A 22,179-nucleotide genomic window follows, 5' to 3' on the forward strand; every position below is an offset into this window, starting at 1 on the left:
TTTATAGTAGTAATTCGTGTGTTAGTTTTAAGGCATCAAAAATGGCCATAAACAAAATACCAAAGGCGATGTTCTAGAGCAGTTCATTAGACAATCATAATAAATCCCCTCTCACAAAAACATTAGTAGGTACGAACACTCCCACGGTGGGGGGGGGGGGGGGGGGGGTATGTACCTAGATTGTTCCCGTTCCGTAAGTCAAAGAATTGATTGTCGGTATCGTTGGTTTTACCTAAACAAGCTATTCGGTGAAAATGGTGAGTTTAGAAAATAATCAAAAACGATCATTTAGCAAGTTCAATTAAAGCTTTCAACTAGTTTAGTTTCCCTAACGAAGTGATACCTGATAAATCATCTTGCAAAGATATCCAAGATCTTGAGTCCATTCACAAAAAGTTGGGATACCGTAACAAGATTTCAAACCTTAACAATTCAAGTGAGCATTATCGACAAAAAATTGTTCTTAAACATGCAGAGATCTCGTGACGTTTTAATCAAGAACAATAAAAAATTTTATCAAGATATTTCAACTTTCGTTTCATTGGCAGTAAAAGCCAAAATGTGGTATTAACCAACTAAATAGTGTATTTCAACACTCGGACAGAAAATCGAATGTTTTTTATAGTAAATGAATATTCGGATTCAAATCGAATCATGGCTCTAAATGACCACAAAATGAGCAGTTTTCAGTATCTCCAAAAATTGTTGCCATTTTTGCTCAGCTGGCTGGCTCTTCCTCCACCGAAACCACCTCTGAGACAAGCATTGCCTTGATTTGTCATCAACACCAACTTTGTGTGAAGAGTGAGCACAAACCAGTGACCATTTCTGGCACACTGTATCACATATACACTTCTGATTGGAAGGGGTTTGGTTGATAGGGCACAGTGCACTTTCCACGTGGTGATGGACTCGCCCGGCTCCATTAGACATTTTTTGATGAGGACTTTTGAACCGATCTCTCGAAGGATCATTTCTAAACAAAACAGATACAGAATAAAAAACTCAGAATAACAAAGAAACAACTACTTTTGAATTGTTTAAAGTTGATAAAGAGGATGCATATGTTCTGTACCCACCCGGGTCGAGGTCTCACCGCTAAAAATTAATAAAGATGCAAGATTTGAGGTGAATTTGAATAAAAAGTGTAAGATCAATGTGATAAATGCGTTGAAAAAAAAGCCTTTTAAGCTAAAAAAATGCAATTATTACAAAAATTCACAGCTAAGCTCACCGCTAATCTTACAAAATTTCACCATTGGACATTGGAATAGTTGTAAAAAAAATGCAAGAATAGTGCTGAAGAACCAGCATCCTCGTAATATAATACTCTAATGTATGTCGAACATGCAGTCGATCGAGGATTATATTATGGACGGATAATCAGCTTATGGATAAAAGATAACCATATTAACCAAAGATGATTTGTTTTTAGCCATATCTCACGATAGTTGCTTGCCTACTTTTTAACTCAGAAGTATCATAAAATATTGATCAGAACAATTGTTAAATTTTTCTATGTGTCCTTCTGTAAATAATTTTTAAATTTCGTTGTTGACTTTATCTTGTAAGTTAAGAGGTACTCGTCGTCCTTTTTGAAGTCTAGGTTGAAAATACCTGTGGAATTTGGATTTGACAATATGTATTTATGAGGGGACAAATGTATGTATGAACGGCGTAAAATTAATTGTGGAATTTGTTTTGTTTTTCGAGGTTTGAATGGACATTGTGTTGTAATGCTGTCTACCAAACTACCTTCAGTGAAATTTAGAGTTTGAGTGACAGAAATTCCAGAGGCGTTGAAAAGATGACGACAAGTGAGAGGTTAAAGAAAGTTAGATCTTTGGCTCGTTTTTATTTTCAAATAATTGAAAAATCGAATAATGTTTTATTTAAAAAAAAATCTAATTTCTGCGTGTCTTGGAGGTGTTGGAAAAAATTCTGGGGTCATGAAATAATTGATACTTAAAGCTTAAAAAATGTTTGCAGCTGTCTTGATTGTCGATGACAAAATACCATCTCGGCTGCTGGCTCAGGTAATGAAAAAAATATGATGTAGCTTTGAAAACCCAAGCCTCAACCCGGGAAAATTTTTACAATACTAATGCGTTCTGGGCTTTTTATTTCTGATAACACATCATGTCAAAACGTGACAAACAGAAAATTTTTGTGGAACTGGGCAATGGAACAATGCACCATTTCGATTGTGGCATAAAAACGGGAGATAAGGCAAAGGAAAAACTGTGTGATCAGTTTTAGTTTCATCAGGCAAATAAAAACGTTTTTAATTGTAGTTATGCAAACCCGAAAATTAATTTTCATCACGAAAAAGCTAGGATCTTTGCGTTTTCGATACTGTGTTCTCCACTAACAACAAAGTTGTCCATTGACGTGTCCAGTATTTTTGTATATAGATGTTTAATACTGTCGGGAAAAGGGTGCTCTGAAGTTGGTTGAGACGCAAGAAACCTCAGTTTTACTGTTATTTCGTTCAGAGCTCTTGAATCAAAGTATTTTGAAGAATTTTTCCTTTCAGATTGCTGATAAAAAAAGGTTTGCTGCGAGGAAACTTTTTTATTCATCTTGAATTGAAGCAACAAGAAATCATTTTGTAGAAAATCACCCATTGCAAATACGTCTTTGATTTTGTTTGTTCTGGTTTACTACAGGATTCCTAGTGTTTGTGCATGTAGCGACGTTCACCAAGTAACGAAATGACCAAAAATGCGCCAATTTTTTTCTAAAGATTTAAATTTAAGAGAGGAGAAATCATAGCCGAGTTTTGGTGGTTTGGCGGAAAGTTTTCTCTCTCGATCTTATACCCGATCATTTTCCTTGATGAAATCATTTTCTGATAAAATTTACCTATTCATAAAGAATATTGAAGAAATTTGTATATTACATGATTGCATTTACATTAAAAAATTGCTCATTCAAAGGGGATTTCTTGGATCGAATTTCTTGACTACGTCCACTAAATTACATGGTGCTAGTAAACTTCAGAAAGGAACCATGTTAAATTTATCAATTTTAAAGATGAACAGTTTTTGCAGTCACTTCTGTAAAATTAAAAGAATCGCTCTTTGTTAGAAAAGCACATCATCGTTTCCAAATGCACGTTTTCAAAGAATTTTACAAATTAATTAGTTTTTTCTTCATTTTCTTTAGTTTGCATCCCATATAAGAGAAGTCAAAGCACAATCAATGCGGTCATCGGCTGATTCGTTTCCAATAAAAATGGTAGAAGAAGCGGCAAACACAGAACTCTGCGTGTTTATGAAAAAGTTTTTGAAGACAATGAAAAACTGTTGCTCCAATCGAATTGTCTGACGAACTATCCTTTAACATGAAAAACTTAAAGATTTTTAAGATCCAGGAAGAAATAAGGCAGATTATGTGCTCCTATATAGTTTTGCAAATCCCATAAATCAACTGAAAATAATTGATTTATTCTGTCGTTTGCATAAAAAATTTGGTGCAATCTCTATACGTGACGCATGTTCATCAATACTTAGTGCCTGTGGCCATACAAAAAACTTCAGTTGAGCACCAAATGAGTTTGAATTAAAAAAGACTTGTGTTTTTTTTAAATTTAACTGTCAACTAAAAGTCGCAATCAAAATCTGCAACTGACGGCTGCAAAACCATAACCTTGTGCAGACAGACAAAAACGATGAATTTACAAAAAAAGTCAAAGAGGGGTATTTTTACGCGATTAACTGTTACAGCAAATAAGCTATCAAGCATCTCTGAATCTATTGTTGTTAATAGTGAATTTGAATCTGATTGATGTTATCTCAAACCTCAGGTCTTACTAAGTAAAACATCATCGAATATTTGTCCATTTCACAAATGATTGCTTTTAACTGAGATCTTGTATAAGAAGTTTTATTGTTCGCGTAATTGGTTGATTATTGTCTATATGCGACCTAAAATTATAACCATCGCCTTTAGTTTGATCCTTGAAGGAACCCTAAATTCAAATTCAATGGTATGCAAAAGATTTGGAAGAAATGGAAATTTACGATAATTTTTTGAATCTAAAGCGTTTAATACTATGTCACTATGGACGAAAATTTTCATCGGTTGGCTGCGTGAGTAATCAAAATTCACAGAGCCACGTCTGTTGGTGCATATACTTGACCTAAGCGGTTAAACTTCCCTTTTAGTTTTTCTTTGATTAACGTTTTTTTTACGAAAAATATTCATATATTGTGGCCAAAGCGAGGCGTATATATTTTTTTTAGTTAATTGTTCATTTCATGATTTCATTTATAATCCATTAACTGTCAGGCCGGTATTGCAATTATTAAAATTCAAATGAAAACAAATGTCAATGTCTATGAGTTCGGTGTTTGAGTCTGCAGCTTTTACGCTCAAATACAAGATATAACAAAAGCTGGATTGAAATTTTATGAGCAGACCCACATAACCGATTCTCTTTGTTGATATTCTACTCCTCAGGAGTCATATTTTTTCCATTTTCACCCCATTACTTTACTAACAGTTTGAAACAATATTGGCCAGGAGTTTAAAAGTGAAACTCATATTACTGTGCTAACTTATTTCAGAACCTTAAATGCTAGTTTTACTCCAACAACAGACCTGCAAAATCTTCCAAGCGGGGTGCAATTTTGGGGTCAGCTTGTAGGATGTCATTCTGTTCACTCACAATGAAGGTGAACTCTGTACCTGCTTTCAAATTGTGGTATTGTTGGTAAACTCGATTGCGACTGCTAATACTAAAGGGACCTTTCAGGGATCGTTTTGTCATTTTACAGTGTCAGTTCAAAGGTTGAAAAGTTGTTTATTTTGTTTTTTGAGTTTTAGGAACAAATGTTTTAATCTGAAAGCATAACTCATTCATTTAGAACTTCTGTACAATTAGTAAGAGGAATTTAATTTCGTAGAAACAGGTAAATAATAAGGTAAGGCCGAAGCTATGAAGCATATGCCATCCTAAATCCTTAAAAATCTGGAATTTTATCATAATATACTAATAAAAACAGTTTTTTTGGAAATTTACAGGTTTCAATTTGATCCCGAAATTAAGTTCGGCTTTTTGGGAAAACACTTAATGAGCACAAAAAAGTGAAATCAGAATTTTTAACCGCTCAAATGTTTTAAAAAGCAGTTGTTTGTAAGACTTTTGATCGTTATTGACCAGGTTTCAATTGTTAGATGTTTGTATGTAGTCTTTCATTAATTCAAACATCTGTCCGCTCTAATCTGATTTTTACAAAGATTTGACTGCATAATAAAAAAGGAATTAAAAACACGTTTCAGCATTACAGACTTATTCAAGTCTGAGAATATGAAAAGAAAATAGAGTGAAAAAGTATGTGTCTTAAAAATCGTGACGTCATATTCCAAAAACAACACTGCGGATGTTCGAGGAGTCCACTTTTAGGACTTTTGACTGAAAAGAAATTAACGTGAAAAATGTCAAACCAAAATTTAAACAAAAGTGGACAACTTTAACTCTCCGCGTCAAGAATTATTAGCGGAAATAAGGTTTTATTGGAGCTATATTATAAATTAAAGTATAGTCATTTTTCACTAGATTTGGTGAGTTCAAAAGGTAGCTTTGTCTGATAAATTCTCTGCGCTATCACAATAATGGCGCTTTGATAAAATGTTTCCGATAAATGATTAATTTATTTATGCTCAATTCTCTAAGAGGTGTTAGTTCGTCACTTCTCTTTTCTGGAACTTGATGTGGAATTTCTTAAGTGGTCTTAAAATCATCTGCCCGAAGAAAGAGAAGTCCTCTGGCTTCGTATCTGATTCCAGATCGAAATGTCTCACTATCGAGGCTATGATCAACTTTTCCTCCATTTGGGCAAACTTCTGGCCTATGCAGTTGCGCGGTCCAGCTGAAATTATGGTCAAAGTTCAGAATTTATTACTGGAAGCGTAGAACTTCCAGTACGGAGACGGGGGGGGGCTGCATTGCAAAATCAGGGGCGTCTAGTCAGCGTGGTCCACTGACCTATAGTCATGCAATAGGTTAAAATTAATTGGTGGTACGCTATTGCAAACGTGTGAATAAAAAAGTAAAACAATTTTTGTTGCATTATTAACTGAATCTTAACTTGAATAATAAGATTTTAATCATCCGAGGGTGCTCGATCAAGAAATATAGTTAAACTAACTGCTAATAACTATAACAAGACGGCTAGTCTTCAATATACCTCTCAAGGTTCAAAAACCAATTCTGAAATTATGTCAGAGAAATTGTTGTGAGTATCCAAAAGCAACCTATATGCAGTGGAGAAAATTATTTGAACTGTTTGAACCAAAAAATATACCCTTCTTTGACAGACAAAAATGAAACTTCTTCAGAGAATTTTAGACGTGACGCATGTTCATCAATACTTAGTGCCTGTGGCCATACAAAAAACTTCAGTTGAGCACCAAATGAGTTTGAATTAAAAAAGACTTGTGTTTTTTTTAAATTTAACTGTCAACTAAAAGTCGCAATCAAAATCTGCAACTGACGGCTGCAAAACCATAACCTTGTGCAGACAGACAAAAACGATGAATTTACAAAAAAAGTCAAAGAGGGGTATTTTTACGCGATTAACTGTTACAGCAAATAAGCTATCAAGCATCTCTGAATCTATTGTTGTTAATAGTGAATTTGAATCTGATTGATGTTATCTCAAACCTCAGGTCTTACTAAGTAAAACATCATCGAATATTTGTCCATTTCACAAATGATTGCTTTTAACTGAGATCTTGTATAAGAAGTTTTATTGTTCGCGTAATTGGTTGATTATTGTCTATATGCGACCTAAAATTATAACCATCGCCTTTAGTTTGATCCTTGAAGGAACCCTAAATTCAAATTCAATGGTATGCAAAAGATTTGGAAGAAATGGAAATTTACGATAATTTTTTGAATCTAAAGCGTTTAATACTATGTCACTATGGACGAAAATTTTCATCGGTTGGCTGCGTGAGTAATCAAAATTCACAGAGCCACGTCTGTTGGTGCATATACTTGACCTAAGCGGTTAAACTTCCCTTTTAGTTTTTCTTTGATTAACGTTTTTTTTACGAAAAATATTCATATATTGTGGCCAAAGCGAGGCGTAAATATTTTTTTTAGTTAATTGTTCATTTCATGATTTCATTTATAATCCATTAACTGTCAGGCCGGTATTGCAATTATTAAAATTCAAGAAATATAGTTAAACTAACTGCTAATAACTATAACAAGACGGCTAGTCTTCAATATACCTCTCAAGGTTCAAAAACCAATTCTGAAATTATGTCAGAGAAATTGTTGTGAGTATCCAAAAGCAACCTATATGCAGTGGAGAAAATTATTTGAACTGTTTGAACCAAAAAATATACCCTTCTTTGACAGACAAAAATGAAACTTCTTCAGAGAATTTTAGAATGGTAAGTGTAGTACAAATTGAAAGACACAGACACACAAAACCGCACAAAAACACCCACATTACACAAGCAGACGCCAACAAAAAATACAAAGCCCAAAATTCAAAGTTCGTCACCGTTCATTCATGTCTTGATTGTTTTTTCTGGAAAACCAAACGTGGACTTCTGCAGACAATTGCATCGGTAATCGTACAATTGGCACTGAAATCGGAAACGAAATTATGCAATTTTTCGAGAAACTTTGTCTTTTTGGATGCTTCATGAGCATGAAGAGACAAAAAAATTTTCAATATCTTGCAGACGTGTTGTCAACGAAAAATGAAAACGCATATTTTGGTCTTGGACATATTTAAAGCAGCAATTTGTAGCAAATATTAAGTAATTCTTTCAATTTTTTTAATGATCTCTGATTGTTTTTGCACTCTGCTACTATTTGTGTCCAATACGTAAAGAAACATACTCGATCTCTTTCTCCATCTTACGCATACCTATCATGCGTATTAAAAACAAAAGGACACTTACTTAAGCCCACCCAAGCGCACATCCAAGAACGAAAAAACAAACAAATTTTTTTTTAGCACCTGTAAAAATGACACTAAATACTGAAATAAGCATTCGGAAGGAAGTTTTTCAATTTATTGTGTCATTCTGTATGAGTCATTAGTGTAATCGAGTTATTGACTTTAAAAGCAAAACATCGCAATTTCGTGAGCAACTAGATTCATCAAAAACGTTTTTGGTATTGGATACTTCTAAGCTGCAATTGTTTTGTAAATTTTACATATAAATTTCCCCTGTTTCGAAAAAAAATTGAAACAATAATCACAAAAAAACAGAATTAAAAACAGATGTTAATTTTCGTCAGTAAGACTTTTTTATTATACAAAAATTTCAAATTCCAAGAGCCTCAAAAAGAATTAGTCTCTTCGGCGTTCTTCGTTAAGAGGTCTATGCAGGTGCAACATCTGTGAAAATGAACCAGTGCTGGCTTTGAACCAGTTTCTTTTACTTGGAAGCATAGAGTACTAACAATTTACACCAAAAGGTTTTAACCTCTCGAAATTTGGCATCCCTTATGAATCTGAGAATTTTTACCTTCTGCATATAATGAATCTGGGAATTTTTGCCTTCTGCATGTGGTTGTATGTAACAGGTCAAGGAAAATAAAAGCTGTTTTTAGAGGCTCCTATTTAGTAGCATTGGGAAGCATTGTTTATCAGTAAAATTTACGTTTTTGGCCTTTTCATTGCTAACAGTATTTTTGAAGAATAGCAAATTTCAATGATTCTTTTTGTGAACTAATGTAAAAGAAAAATTGTTTTTCTTCATTCTAGTTCATTCTATGAAAATGTGTTTTAATATCAGAAGCTTTACAACTAATGAATGATCTTGTTGATCAATTAAAAAGAACGCCCAAGGACCTGAAAAGGTCAGTTTGAAGAACAGTTTCAAAATACTGACAAGTGCAATTTTATTTTCTAAATTTCAAAAAATAAGAAGCTGTTTAAATTATTTTTCACCCTGGCAATCCGAAACTTTTTAATTTTGGTTTTTGACCATCAAAAAACAGAGAGACGATAAGAATAGTTTTTGCGACAAAATTTCTGATCAAATAGTTTAAATTGTTAATGTTTAGAATGGAAACTGGATTGAATTGCTGAAAAATTTCTAATTAACCTAATCATAAATAGTACACTGTTTTTACGTTTGCTATTTTAATTTTCAATGCGATTTGTCCCCTGAATCAATGTTTTCCATTTTCAAATTTTTCTTCGGAAATCAGAGGTATCCCCCTTTTTCTAAATTCTGATAGTTTTTTAATATATCAAAATTAGATCCTGGGTTCTACAAAATGGTCTTTTTCTTTTCGCTCGACGATTCGTAAAAGAAAAGTCAAATTTTGACTGAAGAAAAAAAACCAGCTTCGCATATTTGTTCCCCTATTTTGAAAAAAAAAGTTGGAACAATAATCACACTAAAACAGAATTAAAAACAGGCGTTACTTTTCATCAGTAAGGTTTTTTTATTATACAAAAATTTCAAATTCCAAGAGCCTCAAAGAGAATTAGTCTCTTCGGCGTTCTTTGTTAAGAGGTCTATGCAGGTGCAACATCTGTGAAAATGAACCAGTGCTGGCTTTGAACCAGTTTCTTTTACTTGGAAGAATAGAGTGCTACCAATTTACACCAAAAGGTTTCAAATTCTCCAAATTTGGCAACTCTTATAGCCCATTCTCACCTTCTTTCTTGTTCCTCAAGGCCTCATTTTTCTTGTCAAGAATACGTTGATCGAGTAGAGCTTCTTGTCAAAGCTGTGTCAAGTTTATTTTATGCACAATTTACATTAGGTTGTTCTCCCTCAACCTTCTAACATTTTTACAACAGTAGCTATAGTGAATTTGACTATAATAAGGTTACCTTTCATGAAAATCTTCGGTCTAACATTTGTATCCTGAGTCGAGGCGCTCATTGGAAGTTTAGCTTTTTTTGAGTAGCTCAGTGCTCATATATGTGCTCACCACAAAGAACTGAGATTTTTTTCTGTCATCTGATTATTTCTCAACGCCCACATGTTCCCCTTCGATCACTTAATTAGATCTGTAGTTTTAAAATTGATACTCAAAATTGAGGCAACTATTTTGAAGTTTTGGAAATTTTTTGTCAGTTTTGATGTTTCACGAGCATAAGGGGACAGCGAAATAATTAAAATCTTGCAGATGTCTTGTCAGTGAAATTTACAATTACATAATGTCAATATTGGACATATTTAAAGCCGCACTTTTTTTTCGAAAAACGTGATTTTTCTATTTTTTGTATTTCTTGCACTCTGCCTCTAATTGTGCATAACGTTTAAAGGAGCATTCTCTCTCTCACTAATCATTTCTTTCCCTCTCTACTTCTTACAAACAATTATCAAACATGTTATTGATACGCAAACCCAAACATGAAACCAAAAAAGCAAGTACACACAGACACACAAATGCAAATGACAAAACCGATAAATCGTTTTTTCAAAATTGTTTTGGTCATCTGATCTTTACTCAAAGTTCGTCACCGTTTCCTTATATCGTGATTGTTTTTTGTGGAAACCTAGGCGTGAACTTTTCCACGCCATTGTATGCGTAATCGCAAAATTAAAACTAAAACCTGAAAAGAATTTTTTTAATTTTAGTGAAATTTCTGCTCATTTTTGATGTTCCATGATCATAATGGGGCAAATAGTTTTTTCAGAATTTTGCAGATGTCAGACGTGTTATCAACAAAATTTCTGAAGGTCTCATTATTGTAATCGGATTATTGATTTTTAAAAAACAAAGTATCGCAGTTTCGTGAGCAGCTAGATTTAATTAACACGTTTTTGGTCTTGGACATTTTTAAATTGCAAATGTTTTTTAAATTTTACATATATTTTCCAATTTTTAAAAGAATCTTGGAGTTTTTGCCTTCTGCATGTGGCTGTATGTAACAGGTCAAGGAAATTAAAAGCTGTTTTTAGAGGCTCCTATTTGGTAGCATTGAGAAGCATTGTTTATCAGTCAAATTTACGTTTTTGGCCTTTTCATTGCTAACAGTATTTTTGAAGAATAGCAAATTTTAATGATTTTTTTTGTGAACTAATGTAAAAGAAAAATTGTTTTTCTTTATTCTTGTTCATTCTATGAAAATGCGTTTTTATATCAGAAGTTTTACAACTAATGAATGATCTCGGTGATCAATTAAAAAGATCGCCCAAGGACTTGAAAAGGTCAGTTCGAAGAACAGTTTCAAAAAACTGACAAGTGCAATTTTATTTTCTTAATTTCAAAAAACAAGAAGCTGTTTAAATTATTTTTCACCCTGGCAGTCCGCAATTTTTTAATTTGGTTTTTGACCATCAATAAACATAGCCGGCAGATTGCCGGAATAGCTGCGAAATAGACTTGCGTGCCGTAAAATACAGATGGAAAAAGGTACAGAAGTGAGTTGATAATAGTTATCGCCGCCGCCTATAAAACTTACAAGTTTATTTCAAAGGAGGTTGTTTTTGGGTGCAAAAAAAAGTTTCCCTGTCGCGCCTCGAACCGGCGATCTCCGGATTAACAGCCAGTCGCCTTAATCACTCGGCTGTCGGACCCTACAATCTGTTTTCTTACAATCAACTTCGTCTTAGGAACAGATTCTGTTTCTGAATAACCGCAATTTAGGTCACGCAGAAAGCGTGAAATCAAGCGCGAAAAAGCCATTTAAGCAGTGACGAGACAGAATGTTCTAGAACAAATGTAAAACGAAAATAAAGCGTCAGACGACGAAACAAAAAAAACCAAGAGCACCGCAATATAGCTACGCTCAGATTACAGCTTCGTAGCTATAAACAGAGAGACGATAAGAACAGTTTTTGCGACAAAATTTTTCATCAAATAGTTTAAATTGTTAATGTTTAGTCTGGAAACTGTAATGCATTGCTGCAAAATTTCCAATTAACCTAACCATAATTAGTACACTGTTTTTACGTTTGTTATTTTAATTTTCAATGCGATTTGTCCCCTAAATCAGTGTTCTCCATTTTCAATTTTACTCTTCGGAAATCAGAGGTATCCCCCTTTTTCTAAATTCTGATAGTTTTTTAAATAAATCAAAACTAGATCCTGGGGTCTACAAAATGGTCTTTTTCTTTTCGCTCGACGATTCGTAAAAGAAAAGTCAAATTTTGACTGAAGAAAAAAACCAGCCTTGCATATTTTTCCCCTATTTTGAAAAAAAGTTGGAACAATAATCACACTAAAACAGAAATAAAAACAGGCGTTACTTTTCATCAGTAAGGTTTTTTTATTATACAAAAATTTCATATTCCAAGAGCCTCAAAGAGAATTAGTCTCTTCGGCGTTCTTTGTTAAGAGGTCTATGCAGGTGCAACATCTGTGAAAATGAACCAGTGCTGGCTTTGAACCAGTTTCCTTTACTTGGAAGCATAGAGTGCTACCAATTTACACCAAAAGGTTTTAAATTCTCGAAATTTGGCATCTCTTATAGCCCATTCTCACTTTCTTTCTTGTTCCTCAAGGCCTCATTTTTCTAGTCAAAATCTTTGGTCTAACATTTGTATCCCGAGTCGAGGTTCTCATTGGAAATTTAGCTGTTTTTGAGTAGCTCGGTGCTCATAAATGTAATTTGAAACCAAATTCACCCCCATGTATATTGTTGACGAGATGCACGATCAGTCTTGACTTTAAGCAGGAACCTATATGGGGGGATCTTGGATGTTTTTGCTATGGCAACCTCTGCCAATGAGCTATACTGGAATGACTTTACCGAAGAAATTTTCAACTCATTTGATCTACACTCACCACTGAACGGAATGTAGCAAAAGGGATATTCTTCAATTGGGACCTCATTATTAACCCATCGATCTGGGTTGAACTTGTACGGTTCATTGTATATGTCAGGGTCGTGGTGGATAGAGTAAATGTGGAGAGTGAGGTCTGTTCCGGATAGTAGTTTGTACCCGTTGATCTCCACATCTTCTGTCAGAGTGCGTCCAATGCTGGGAACTGAGGGATACATTCTCAGACCCTCTTTCAGAACTGCGTCCAAGTATGGCATGCTGTTCAGAGCTTTCTAAATCAAACAGCACTGGATTGAGCTCTGTTCAGAGCTTTGTAAATGCAACAGAACTAATACAGTTCTGCTCAGAGCTCTCTATAGCAAGCAAACGTATTCTGTGTCTGATGTTAGATCAACGTGCAGAAAATCAATCATAAGTTTTATAAAATGAGTTTAATTTTTTACTATGACATTAAATTTTAGATGAAATGGCACGAATCAACGATTATATTATTTGAATCAAAATGTATTTTTTGACCTTTGGGATATAGTAATGAATTTACGTGTTTGAAATAATTATGATTGAGGGCTATGATTTGAACTTTAGCCCCTTTTATTATAGCCCCATCCCTAGCGAAATCATACCCCCCCCCCCCCCTAAACGAAATTTTACCCCCCCCCCCCCGCCCAAATATTATGATATATTTACATTTTTCTTATAACTACATTTAACTTAATATTAATTGTTCTCATGTGTATTCTATGAATCAAGTCGCTAAGCTATGAATCAAGTCAAAAAAGGTAAATAGCCAAAAAAATGTAGGTTGGGGGGGGGGGGGGAGGGGGGGGGGGGAGGGGTGGTTGGAGAGAACTGGAAACTGAAGAGAGAGACTAGATGCTAAATTTGTATTGACCTTGACTTCTTGATAGTTGTCTTCATGAAGAGCCACATTTGCAAACTTATCATCCACTTCCTCTTGTAGTTTAGTCATCACGTCTGGTCGCGTGGCCAGAGTTTGGAGCACAAAAGACATTGCGGCAGCTGTTGTGTCGTGTCCTTTTAATATAAATGAAAGTTAAGAGTAGTGCGCTTAATGCCAGATTCCCTGGTTGAAGTGACCTATAATCATCGCACTTTAGAGCGCTCTTCTGCGCATTATGTGCATTCAAACTACATTTTCTGGAAAAAGTTTCTCGCCATGGCAATGGTCTGTTTGAGTCAATGACTCTTGGCAATGGTCGGTTCATCGTGATCAGAACTCTTTTTTGTCTGGGACGCTTAGAGGTTATTTTAGTTTGGGACCCCAACCTGGGAATAAAACAACCAGTGCACCGCTACTTGCTTACATTTGAAGTGGAAGCTAACAAAATTTAACATTTTTATACCTATTTTGAGCGAACAAAGCTCAAAGACAATTTGGTGATAAATGACAACTGAACGAAAGTACACGAGTCATGAGTACTCGAAGACCATACGAAAGTTATAAATTAATTATTACTCAAACGTACTTCACATACCTTCAAACATAAAAGTGTCAACTTCTTCCCTTATATCTTCAAAGCTCAGTCCATGTTCCTGTTTGGCCATCAGAAGCAAATCTAGAAAGGAATACCTCTTCCTGTTTTTTCTACCCTCAAGCGAGCCCAAATTACCACCCTCAGCTATTTCCTGTTGCAATTCACTCCACCGTCGCGTGATCACATCTGTGGTGAATTGGTGCAGCTTCCTCACTATAGACGCACATTTTCTGCCGGAGGGAATTAGGTTGAAGTAGCAGAAGTCGTTCCAAAGAAGAGGTCGGCGGAATCTTTCCACCAGTATTTCCGTCACCTATCAAACAGACTAATTATTCTCGTGCTGACGTGCAATTGATATAGCAAGGCTGAAACGCGCCAGAAGTAGTAAGAGTGTGCACTAAAATGTTTATTTATATCTATATTAAGTGACTCTGTCTTTTAAGAAAAATTAAAGATCTTATCAGTTATTATAAACTTGAACTTCATCGTAAATATTCACTCTAGAAAGGAGTAAGTTATGGAACTTATGAAGCGAAAACTTATTTGTCAATGGCACTAAGCTCATGTAAGAAATCTAATCGATCGCGTCTCGCTTGTAAGCTGAAGAGGGAAAGCCATAGCAGAATTTTTAGTGATGGACTCGTTGTGCAATAGTTTGTTTAGGTTATCTGTTCTATTAAAAGAACAATATATCCAAGATATTCAAAACAATAAAATGTAAAGCTAAATGTAGAGACCGAAAATCTAATTTAGCCGACACAATTTTTAAGGTGTCAAAACGTGTGTATGAACAAAGCGAGTCAACGGTTAATGCTTTGAATACTGAAATATATCCTTTTCATCATAAGTGCACGAAAGTTTGAAAAATATAGAATGTCTAGGAATTAAATGCGAACAATCATTGTAGATACATAACTGTTATTTTCAATTCAAACTTAAACGTCCTTACTCTTCTAAAATTTTTAGCTCAGATAACTCTACTGACTGTTCTTTTTCCTGATACAGAAACAGGAATCACTGGAAAATAGATTGATGCTATTTGCATAATTATTGTACTTATGCCTTACCGACGGCACTCTCAATTAAGCAAACCTGGCCTTAATAGAGAACCACGGTTTCAGGACAAAATAGCAAATGCCAAAATACCTAATGTGACAAAATACCCCAAATATTTTATCTGAATGTTGAAACTACTAGAACGATTATTTAGCATAATATTTAGCTAGTGCATTTGGCCATGTCTTGCAAGCTATGGCCATGCATCAGCTGCCCGCGGGATGATATGAAACTATCACAACCTAACACGTGACTAAATTATTCGGTTAATTATGAGATAACATGCTTGTAAGGCCGAGAGCTAATTTGTTTGCTAATCGGATTAATTAACGAAAAAATCAAAGGGAAGAAATTAGGTATAATGACATTGGGTATTGTGGCACATAGGGTATTTTGGCATTAATTTCGTCATGCAACCGATAACTACATAGTGATTAGTGATTTGAGAAACAAGGCAAAATTTCGAAGTTATTTTAGCAGTAACCACTTTTAAATCTGGCACTGTCAATAAGAAAATTCGGCATTGTAGAATCTGGTACTGCAGAGATCACGCAATTTCAAAAAATCACACGAGTGCGTCAGTGTCTTTCAAGCGCAGCTAAATTTCAGTGCCGTTTTTCAAAGTTTATATTACCCTTTGCTAGACTGAATTCAGAACGGTGTAGATTAGTTTGTGTTTTATGTGATAAACATTCAGAGATCATGCAATCCTTGATGCAATTAGATTTACTAACACTCACAAGGACAACTCCTAACTGTGAAACGAGATCTGGTTCAGATGCTTGAACGTGATCACGTTCAAACATCTGAACCAGATCTCGTTTCACAGTTAGGAGATGTTCTTGTGAGTGTTAGTAAATCTAATTGCATCAGGGGTTGCATGATCTCTGAATGTTCTCTGAGCCAAGTGAAGAATATTTTTATTCAAATCGCACCAACATTTTACTACAAACATTTGTTGTTAAAGTGATCAAATATTTTTTAACTCAAGCAACTGACCGCTGAAAAAGAAGCAAAAACTAAATAACTAAAATTTTGAACCAGTTTTTGTTTGATAAAAAAACTATTTGTTTCCGAAAAAAATTTGCGTATGATAGCTCAAGTAACACTAAAGTTGGTGTACGATGTCAGAGATCTCTATACGCAACTTTATATCAACTTTTACCGGTAAAACTTAATGGTTTCAATTTAAAACTTTTAGAATTGAGTTAAACTGGAAAGAAAATTTTAAAATTTTTGTTGAAGAAAATTTGTTCAAACTTCGGTTCCAGCATACCCTGGTCGAGGATTTTCCCAAAAATAACAGGGAAAAGAGTGTAAAGAGTTTAAAAAAAACGAGTGTAGATTGTTGGGGAGTTAGAAATGTTAGAAACGTTGATGTAAACCTAAAATGTTTAAAATTCAAACGTTTTCCCAAAGGATTCCATCGTTAGGATTAAAAACTGGCCTTTCAATTTGGGCTCAAAATCTATTCTACTAGGTATCAATTTTGGAGCAAATTTTTTAAAAGCGGAAAGGCTAACAAAAACTGCAAATTTTTTCATTTACTTGCTTCACCCGGATTTAAACTGATCACCTGAAACAAAAAAGTAGTTACAGTTCATTAACTTAAAATATAGATGGGATCAATGAATGGTCTTTTGTATTAGTTATCAATTTGTTATTTGCGGGAATAAGGCTACCAACAAATTATTCGCATCAAATGTCCTTAAATCGAGATTTTTAAATTTTTATATCATGGTGTCAACAGTGCATCCCAGTATTTTTTACAATTCATGTCATTTTGTGTTGCATATTTTCGACAAAAGTGTGCTTTTGCACCGTAGACCCTTGAAAGAGATGATCAAAGAAATAGATGATCAAAGAAACAGTGTAACTGTCGTGTATTTCTAAGAGTGTAATTTCTTTAAAATTCTAGTGTATTTCTATGATTGTAATTTCTTTAAAATTACCCTCTTCCACTCTTTTCCCTACTAAGAATTCCACTAAAGAGTTTAATCATAAGTAATTCGTTAGAGTGTAATAAGAGTTGAGTAAAGAGTGTAAAGAGTGGAGTAAAGAGTGTAAAGAGTGTACAAAAAGTGTAATTTCCTCAAAATTACACTCCTACACTCTTTTCCCAGCTAATTAAGAGTGGAAATTGCCTTACACCCTTATTCTTGCCTAATAATCGTGGAATACGGGTGGACACCTCGGCACCGGTATTTTCTTTTTCTAATTTCTATTCATTCTGAAAGAAAAATTGAAATGTGCCTTCAAATCACAATTGTTGACTTTACGTACAGCAGCTCTGTTTTGGACGTATTGAAGAGAAGCTGGGTTCTGCATCTGTGATCCCAACTCAACTCCCATTGCTGCATGGCACACAATGTCCAGTGCTACAAACACAACAAACACCTCTCACACACACACCCACTTTTTCATGTATAGGTTGCGGCGTAATGCTGATGAAGCCCCGGACCAGAATTTCGGAGTGGCTTTATCAAAATTAAAAATGTTTGAAACACGAAGTTTGAAATCTAGCACTTTATTGGATCATGGAAAATGTGCCATTGTAGAATCTGGTCTAACAGAGATGAGGCATCGTAAGACTTTCACGTAAAAACTTCAATTCAACTTTCATAACCCAAAAAGCTGTAGGTCGTTCTCCTACTATAACCTCTAATGAATATAACCTCTATTGAAAGCAATCTTTCAATTGAATGCATACGGGTACCAAGATGCTTGCAAAATTCTTCAAGATTTTTTCGATTCACCTGCAAGAATCTTGCAAGCTTTTCAATTCATATTTTCAAAAAAGCGGGCAACAAGAGAGTGGGTGGGGATTCTCGCCGCAGATACGTTATCTTGGTGACCATCACTTCCACGAAAAAAAAGAAGCATGAACACAAAAAGCCTGCAATCATTGTAATGCACCAACCTGAATACGAACTTACTGATCGCGAATCATTGCAATCATTGGTGGAGGACTTGCATTTGCGTTCAAGATTCTTTGTTTTTGACGTGACGGTCGGCCGATACTGTAAAAAAAACTGCCTTTTTCAGTAACGGAGAACTTTGCAATGTGGAATCTTATACATGATACCTGTGAATTATCCTGATCCATAGTACGTTTTACCACCATTACGAGCAAATAGTAAGCCATATGGGGGGGGGGGGGGTCGGTTAGTATAACATAAAGGATCCCAAATTTGATACATGCAATCATAGAAACCCCATGCAGGATGAATTTGGACTCCAACCTAACATGCTCATAGCCTCCCAAATGTCAACAAAATCCCCCTTTTCAGCACTGGCTGTGAACAAGTCCAAGCCCACATTTGTGTGTTTCATCATGATAACCAGACTCTTATCCAGAATGTCAAAGTGGAAGGCGGGAGTTAGCATCTTCCGTCTGTTTCTCCACTTCTCACCATTACTTGTCAGCAAACCAGTCCTGAATTTCAGTAGAAAAATATTCCATAGTACGCGATAGTGTCCCCCCACCCCTTTTTCAACCTCCACCTAACCTCTGTAAAACTAAATGGCAAATCAATATGATTAAAATTGGGGATCGCAAATGGATGTCGTAAAATAATATGCATATAGCACCCACTGGACTGGACTGGACTGGACGGTGGGGGGGGGGGGTTGGTTAACTGATATGTGTATGCAGTAAGAGATAAGATTTCACTATTTTCGGTAAACACGCTCCCATTTTGATCACTACATGCTAGTGGTCACTTCCGCATCAATCAAATTGCAAACTTTATTTCAAAGCGAGACAGTGTGTTGGGGGCGCTGAGGGGTGGGGGGGGGGGGAGGTTTGGTGGTTGGGTGGGTGTTTTTAATGAATGTGATAGGAGGATGGTATATATGAATGACGCAGTAACTTACTTGAGCCAAATATGTATCTTTTTATAATGATGCGACTTCTCCGAATGTTTCGAAGACTTCAAAACTGTAGCTGCGTGTGTGCCCTTTGTGACAAAAACAGACGCTTCAGGGCCAAACATGAGGTAAAACATGCCACTAAAGTTCAACCCCAATTTGGGAAGGAATCTAATCAGTTCTCCTTGAACTTTTGGTAATTGCAGAAGGTTTCCTAGTAGAGGGACCAAAGGCAGCCCTGGAAAACATAAACAACTGTAAATATGTGTTATTCCTGCAGGTGCTGTTGTAATTCCCATGTGAAAAGTGTACTCATTTTTGATCTGATAATGGTTTGCATAGCCTAATAAGAAGTTGAACTATACATTACAATTAAATAAATAAAAAAATTCAAACTATTAAATTAGTTAAAGGCGTCACATTGCCCTTCATCTCCTTAAACTAATAATCGATTTTGACTGGGGATAGTTATTTCTTATAATTCAACATGGAAGATCGGCAATGTACGTTTTGTTTGGGTCTTGCATAACGTTTTCTTTGTATTACAACGAGACAAATCGGCAAATTTTTTTGCGGTTTCAAAATGCGTTCTACGTGCTTGTAACCGAGGAGGCAAAAAGCAAAAGCGTAATCAAAACCAACGTCTCGCAGAAGATTTTGACCGTTGGAACGCCGGTGAATATGAGATGCTTTGGTCAGAAGCTGTCCCCATGAAACAATCAAAAAGACAGAGAACAAGCAGCATTGAAGAAATGTCGGTCAGAGCGAAAGCGTTGTGCTTACATGGCCAATTTGGCCGAGCTGCTTAAGGTCTCGCACCCGATAACAAAGCTACCGTCAAAGCCCTGAAAAAGTTACACCCGAGAGAACCGTTACCCGGTGTCAGTTTACCTGAGGACAATGCATTCAATGCGTTCCAATTCAGTGAAAACGTAATTTATGAACAACTGAAGACATTCAGCAAGCACACTGCAGCCGGTCCCTCCAAGATGTTTTCAGAACAGCTTCAGCACGCAGTAGACTGCACTGCACCTGATCGGTCTGAGTTTGCTCTGAAAGCGATAACAAAATTTGTAAATTTTGGTAGCAGGGGACTATTTCCTGCTTTTATTTCCAAAGCACTCTGCTGCGCTTCACTCACGGCTTTATTCAAAAAGAAAGGTGGGGTGCGTCCGATAGCAGTTGGCGAAGTGTTGCGACGCCTCATAGCAAAATGTTTGGCAAGTGAAGCTAAATCGGAAACAATTGAGCTGTTCGATAGTTTGCAATTGGGAGTGGGCATTAGCGGAGGCGCTCAGGCAAAAATTCATTAGTCAGAAATTACATGCAATAACATAGTTAGTGCTCAGACGGATGACGGCGTGCTTCAAATTGATTTCCAAAGCGCTTTTAACTCAGTCAAGCGTTCACACTTATTAAAAACAACTTATGAATTCATTCCAGGAATTGCCGTTTTCACCCATTTTTGCAACACCCAGCACACACCACCCTTTTATAACCGTGCAACCATTTAAAGTGAATCGGGTTTTCAGCGGGGTGATCCGCTGGGACCGTTATTGTTCTCCTTGAAGTTATAGCAAATCATAGAGAAGATCAAAACTTCAGTTCCGGGTTTGTTACAGCACACTTGGTACTAAAATAATGGGCTTATTCCTGGGGCTGAAGATCAGGTCAAACAAACGCTTGAAATCCTAGCCAATGAAGGCCCCGAGAGAGGTCTAATCTTTGGAAAAGACAAATGTGAACTGTGGTCAATTGAAGATCTACCCTCCGTTGATCATGCTGTAAAAAGGAATTTGGGAAACGGTTTTGAAGTTCTGGGTGCTGCAGTTGATTCAAAAGAAATTGTCGCTTCTTGTTTGAAGAGGAGAGTTCAAAAAATTTTATTTACGCTGGACAATTTACATCACCTTAATGATCCCCAATGTGCATTAGGTATCCTTCTGTACTGTTTTGGAACTCCGAAACTAGTATACTCTTCACGAACTAACACTCCATCAAACGAGATGCTCCAGTATTGAAAAGTTTCGATGACGGAGAAATAGAACTGGTTGAATGAAATTGTTGGCTCAATGATTGGTGATTACGCATGGAAACAGTCCTCCTTACCTATCAATTTGTCGGGACTAGGCGTCAAACATTCACAAGAGTAATACAAAGGTCCGTTTGTGGGCTCAATTATAGCCTCAGAAGAGCTTGTCAACAAAATAACAAGTTGGCGTCCCTCAGAAAGTGAATTTTAAAGAGTTACACTAGAGTCTGGAACTGTTCAATCCACTTTCGCACACGCAAAAGAAGATCCAAGAAGCACTTGATAAAGATAAACTTGCTGCCCTAATAAGAAACCAAACGTCATCCAGGATAAAAGCAAGACTCCAACCACTATACCTGCCTGATTCCGGCGAGTGGCTTGCCGCGCCTCCAATTTCCGCTATAGGTCTGCAATTTTCGGCTAAGGAATTTCTAGTCAGTGTCAGGTACAGGCTCGGGATCGCAGTTTATAATCGGGAAAAAAATGTCCTTATTGCAAGTCAAGTACATTGGACACGTTTGGTGACGATGCAGTAACCTGCCATAGAAGGGGAGATTTGATTTTGAGGCACGGTAGAATTTGCAATCGCATAGCTTCTACCTGTTCAGCAGCTATTTTGTCTCTTGTAATTGAAAAACGCAATCTCATTGCGAAAAATAATTCACGCCCAGGAGACGTCTATCTGCCTTCTTGGAACTCTGACTAATATACTGCTCTAGACATAACCGTGACTTACTCTCTGCAACCGAACATTATTTCGGATGCGGCATTGAAGTCTGGCTACGCAATTGAAGCCGCTGAAGAACAAAAATATACTCAGTATCAAAAAAATAGCTGTGCTCAGCAAAAAATTTCGTTCGTCACTCTGGTAATCGAAGTTTTGTGCGGTCTGTCGAGGACTCTGAAGAAGGCCTTACTGCGCATGTTAGTGTTAGCTGATAACAGAAATTATCAGTCAGTGGGAAATTCCTATGCTTTCGACACAGCAGTTCAGTC

At 36.0% G+C, this 22,179-nt stretch overlaps 1 protein-coding gene across 2 annotated transcripts in view; it reads right to left on the reverse strand.

The window, feature by feature from the left end:
- Nucleotides 1-412: 412 nt before the first annotated feature.
- Nucleotides 413-22,179, reverse strand: part of LOC142339218 (cytochrome P450 4C1-like) — a 36,399-nt gene continuing 14,632 nt past the window's right edge. Inside the window, exons 2-8 of one of the 2 annotated variants that reach the window (XM_075389070.1) lie at nt 19,158-19,389; nt 18,524-18,717; nt 17,565-17,659; nt 14,226-14,538; nt 13,622-13,764; nt 12,731-13,001; nt 413-976 (exon numbers count right to left, since the gene is read on the reverse strand). In XM_075389070.1, coding sequence (XP_075245185.1) covers nt 687-976; nt 12,731-13,001; nt 13,622-13,764; nt 14,226-14,538; nt 17,565-17,659; nt 18,524-18,717; nt 19,158-19,389 — 1,538 coding nt within the window. In that variant the 3' untranslated portion in view covers nt 413-686. Of the gene's footprint in view, nt 977-5,497; nt 5,877-12,730; nt 13,002-13,621; nt 13,765-14,225; nt 14,539-17,564; nt 17,660-18,523; nt 18,718-19,157; nt 19,390-22,179 lie in introns of those variants that run through there. The other variant, XM_075389071.1, reaches the window with a different exon arrangement.

The sequence above is a fragment of the Convolutriloba macropyga genome, chromosome 5, assembly GCF_964194025.1.
Source record: "Convolutriloba macropyga chromosome 5, txConMacr16.3, whole genome shotgun sequence".
NCBI lineage: Eukaryota > Metazoa > Xenacoelomorpha > Acoela > Convolutidae > Convolutriloba > Convolutriloba macropyga.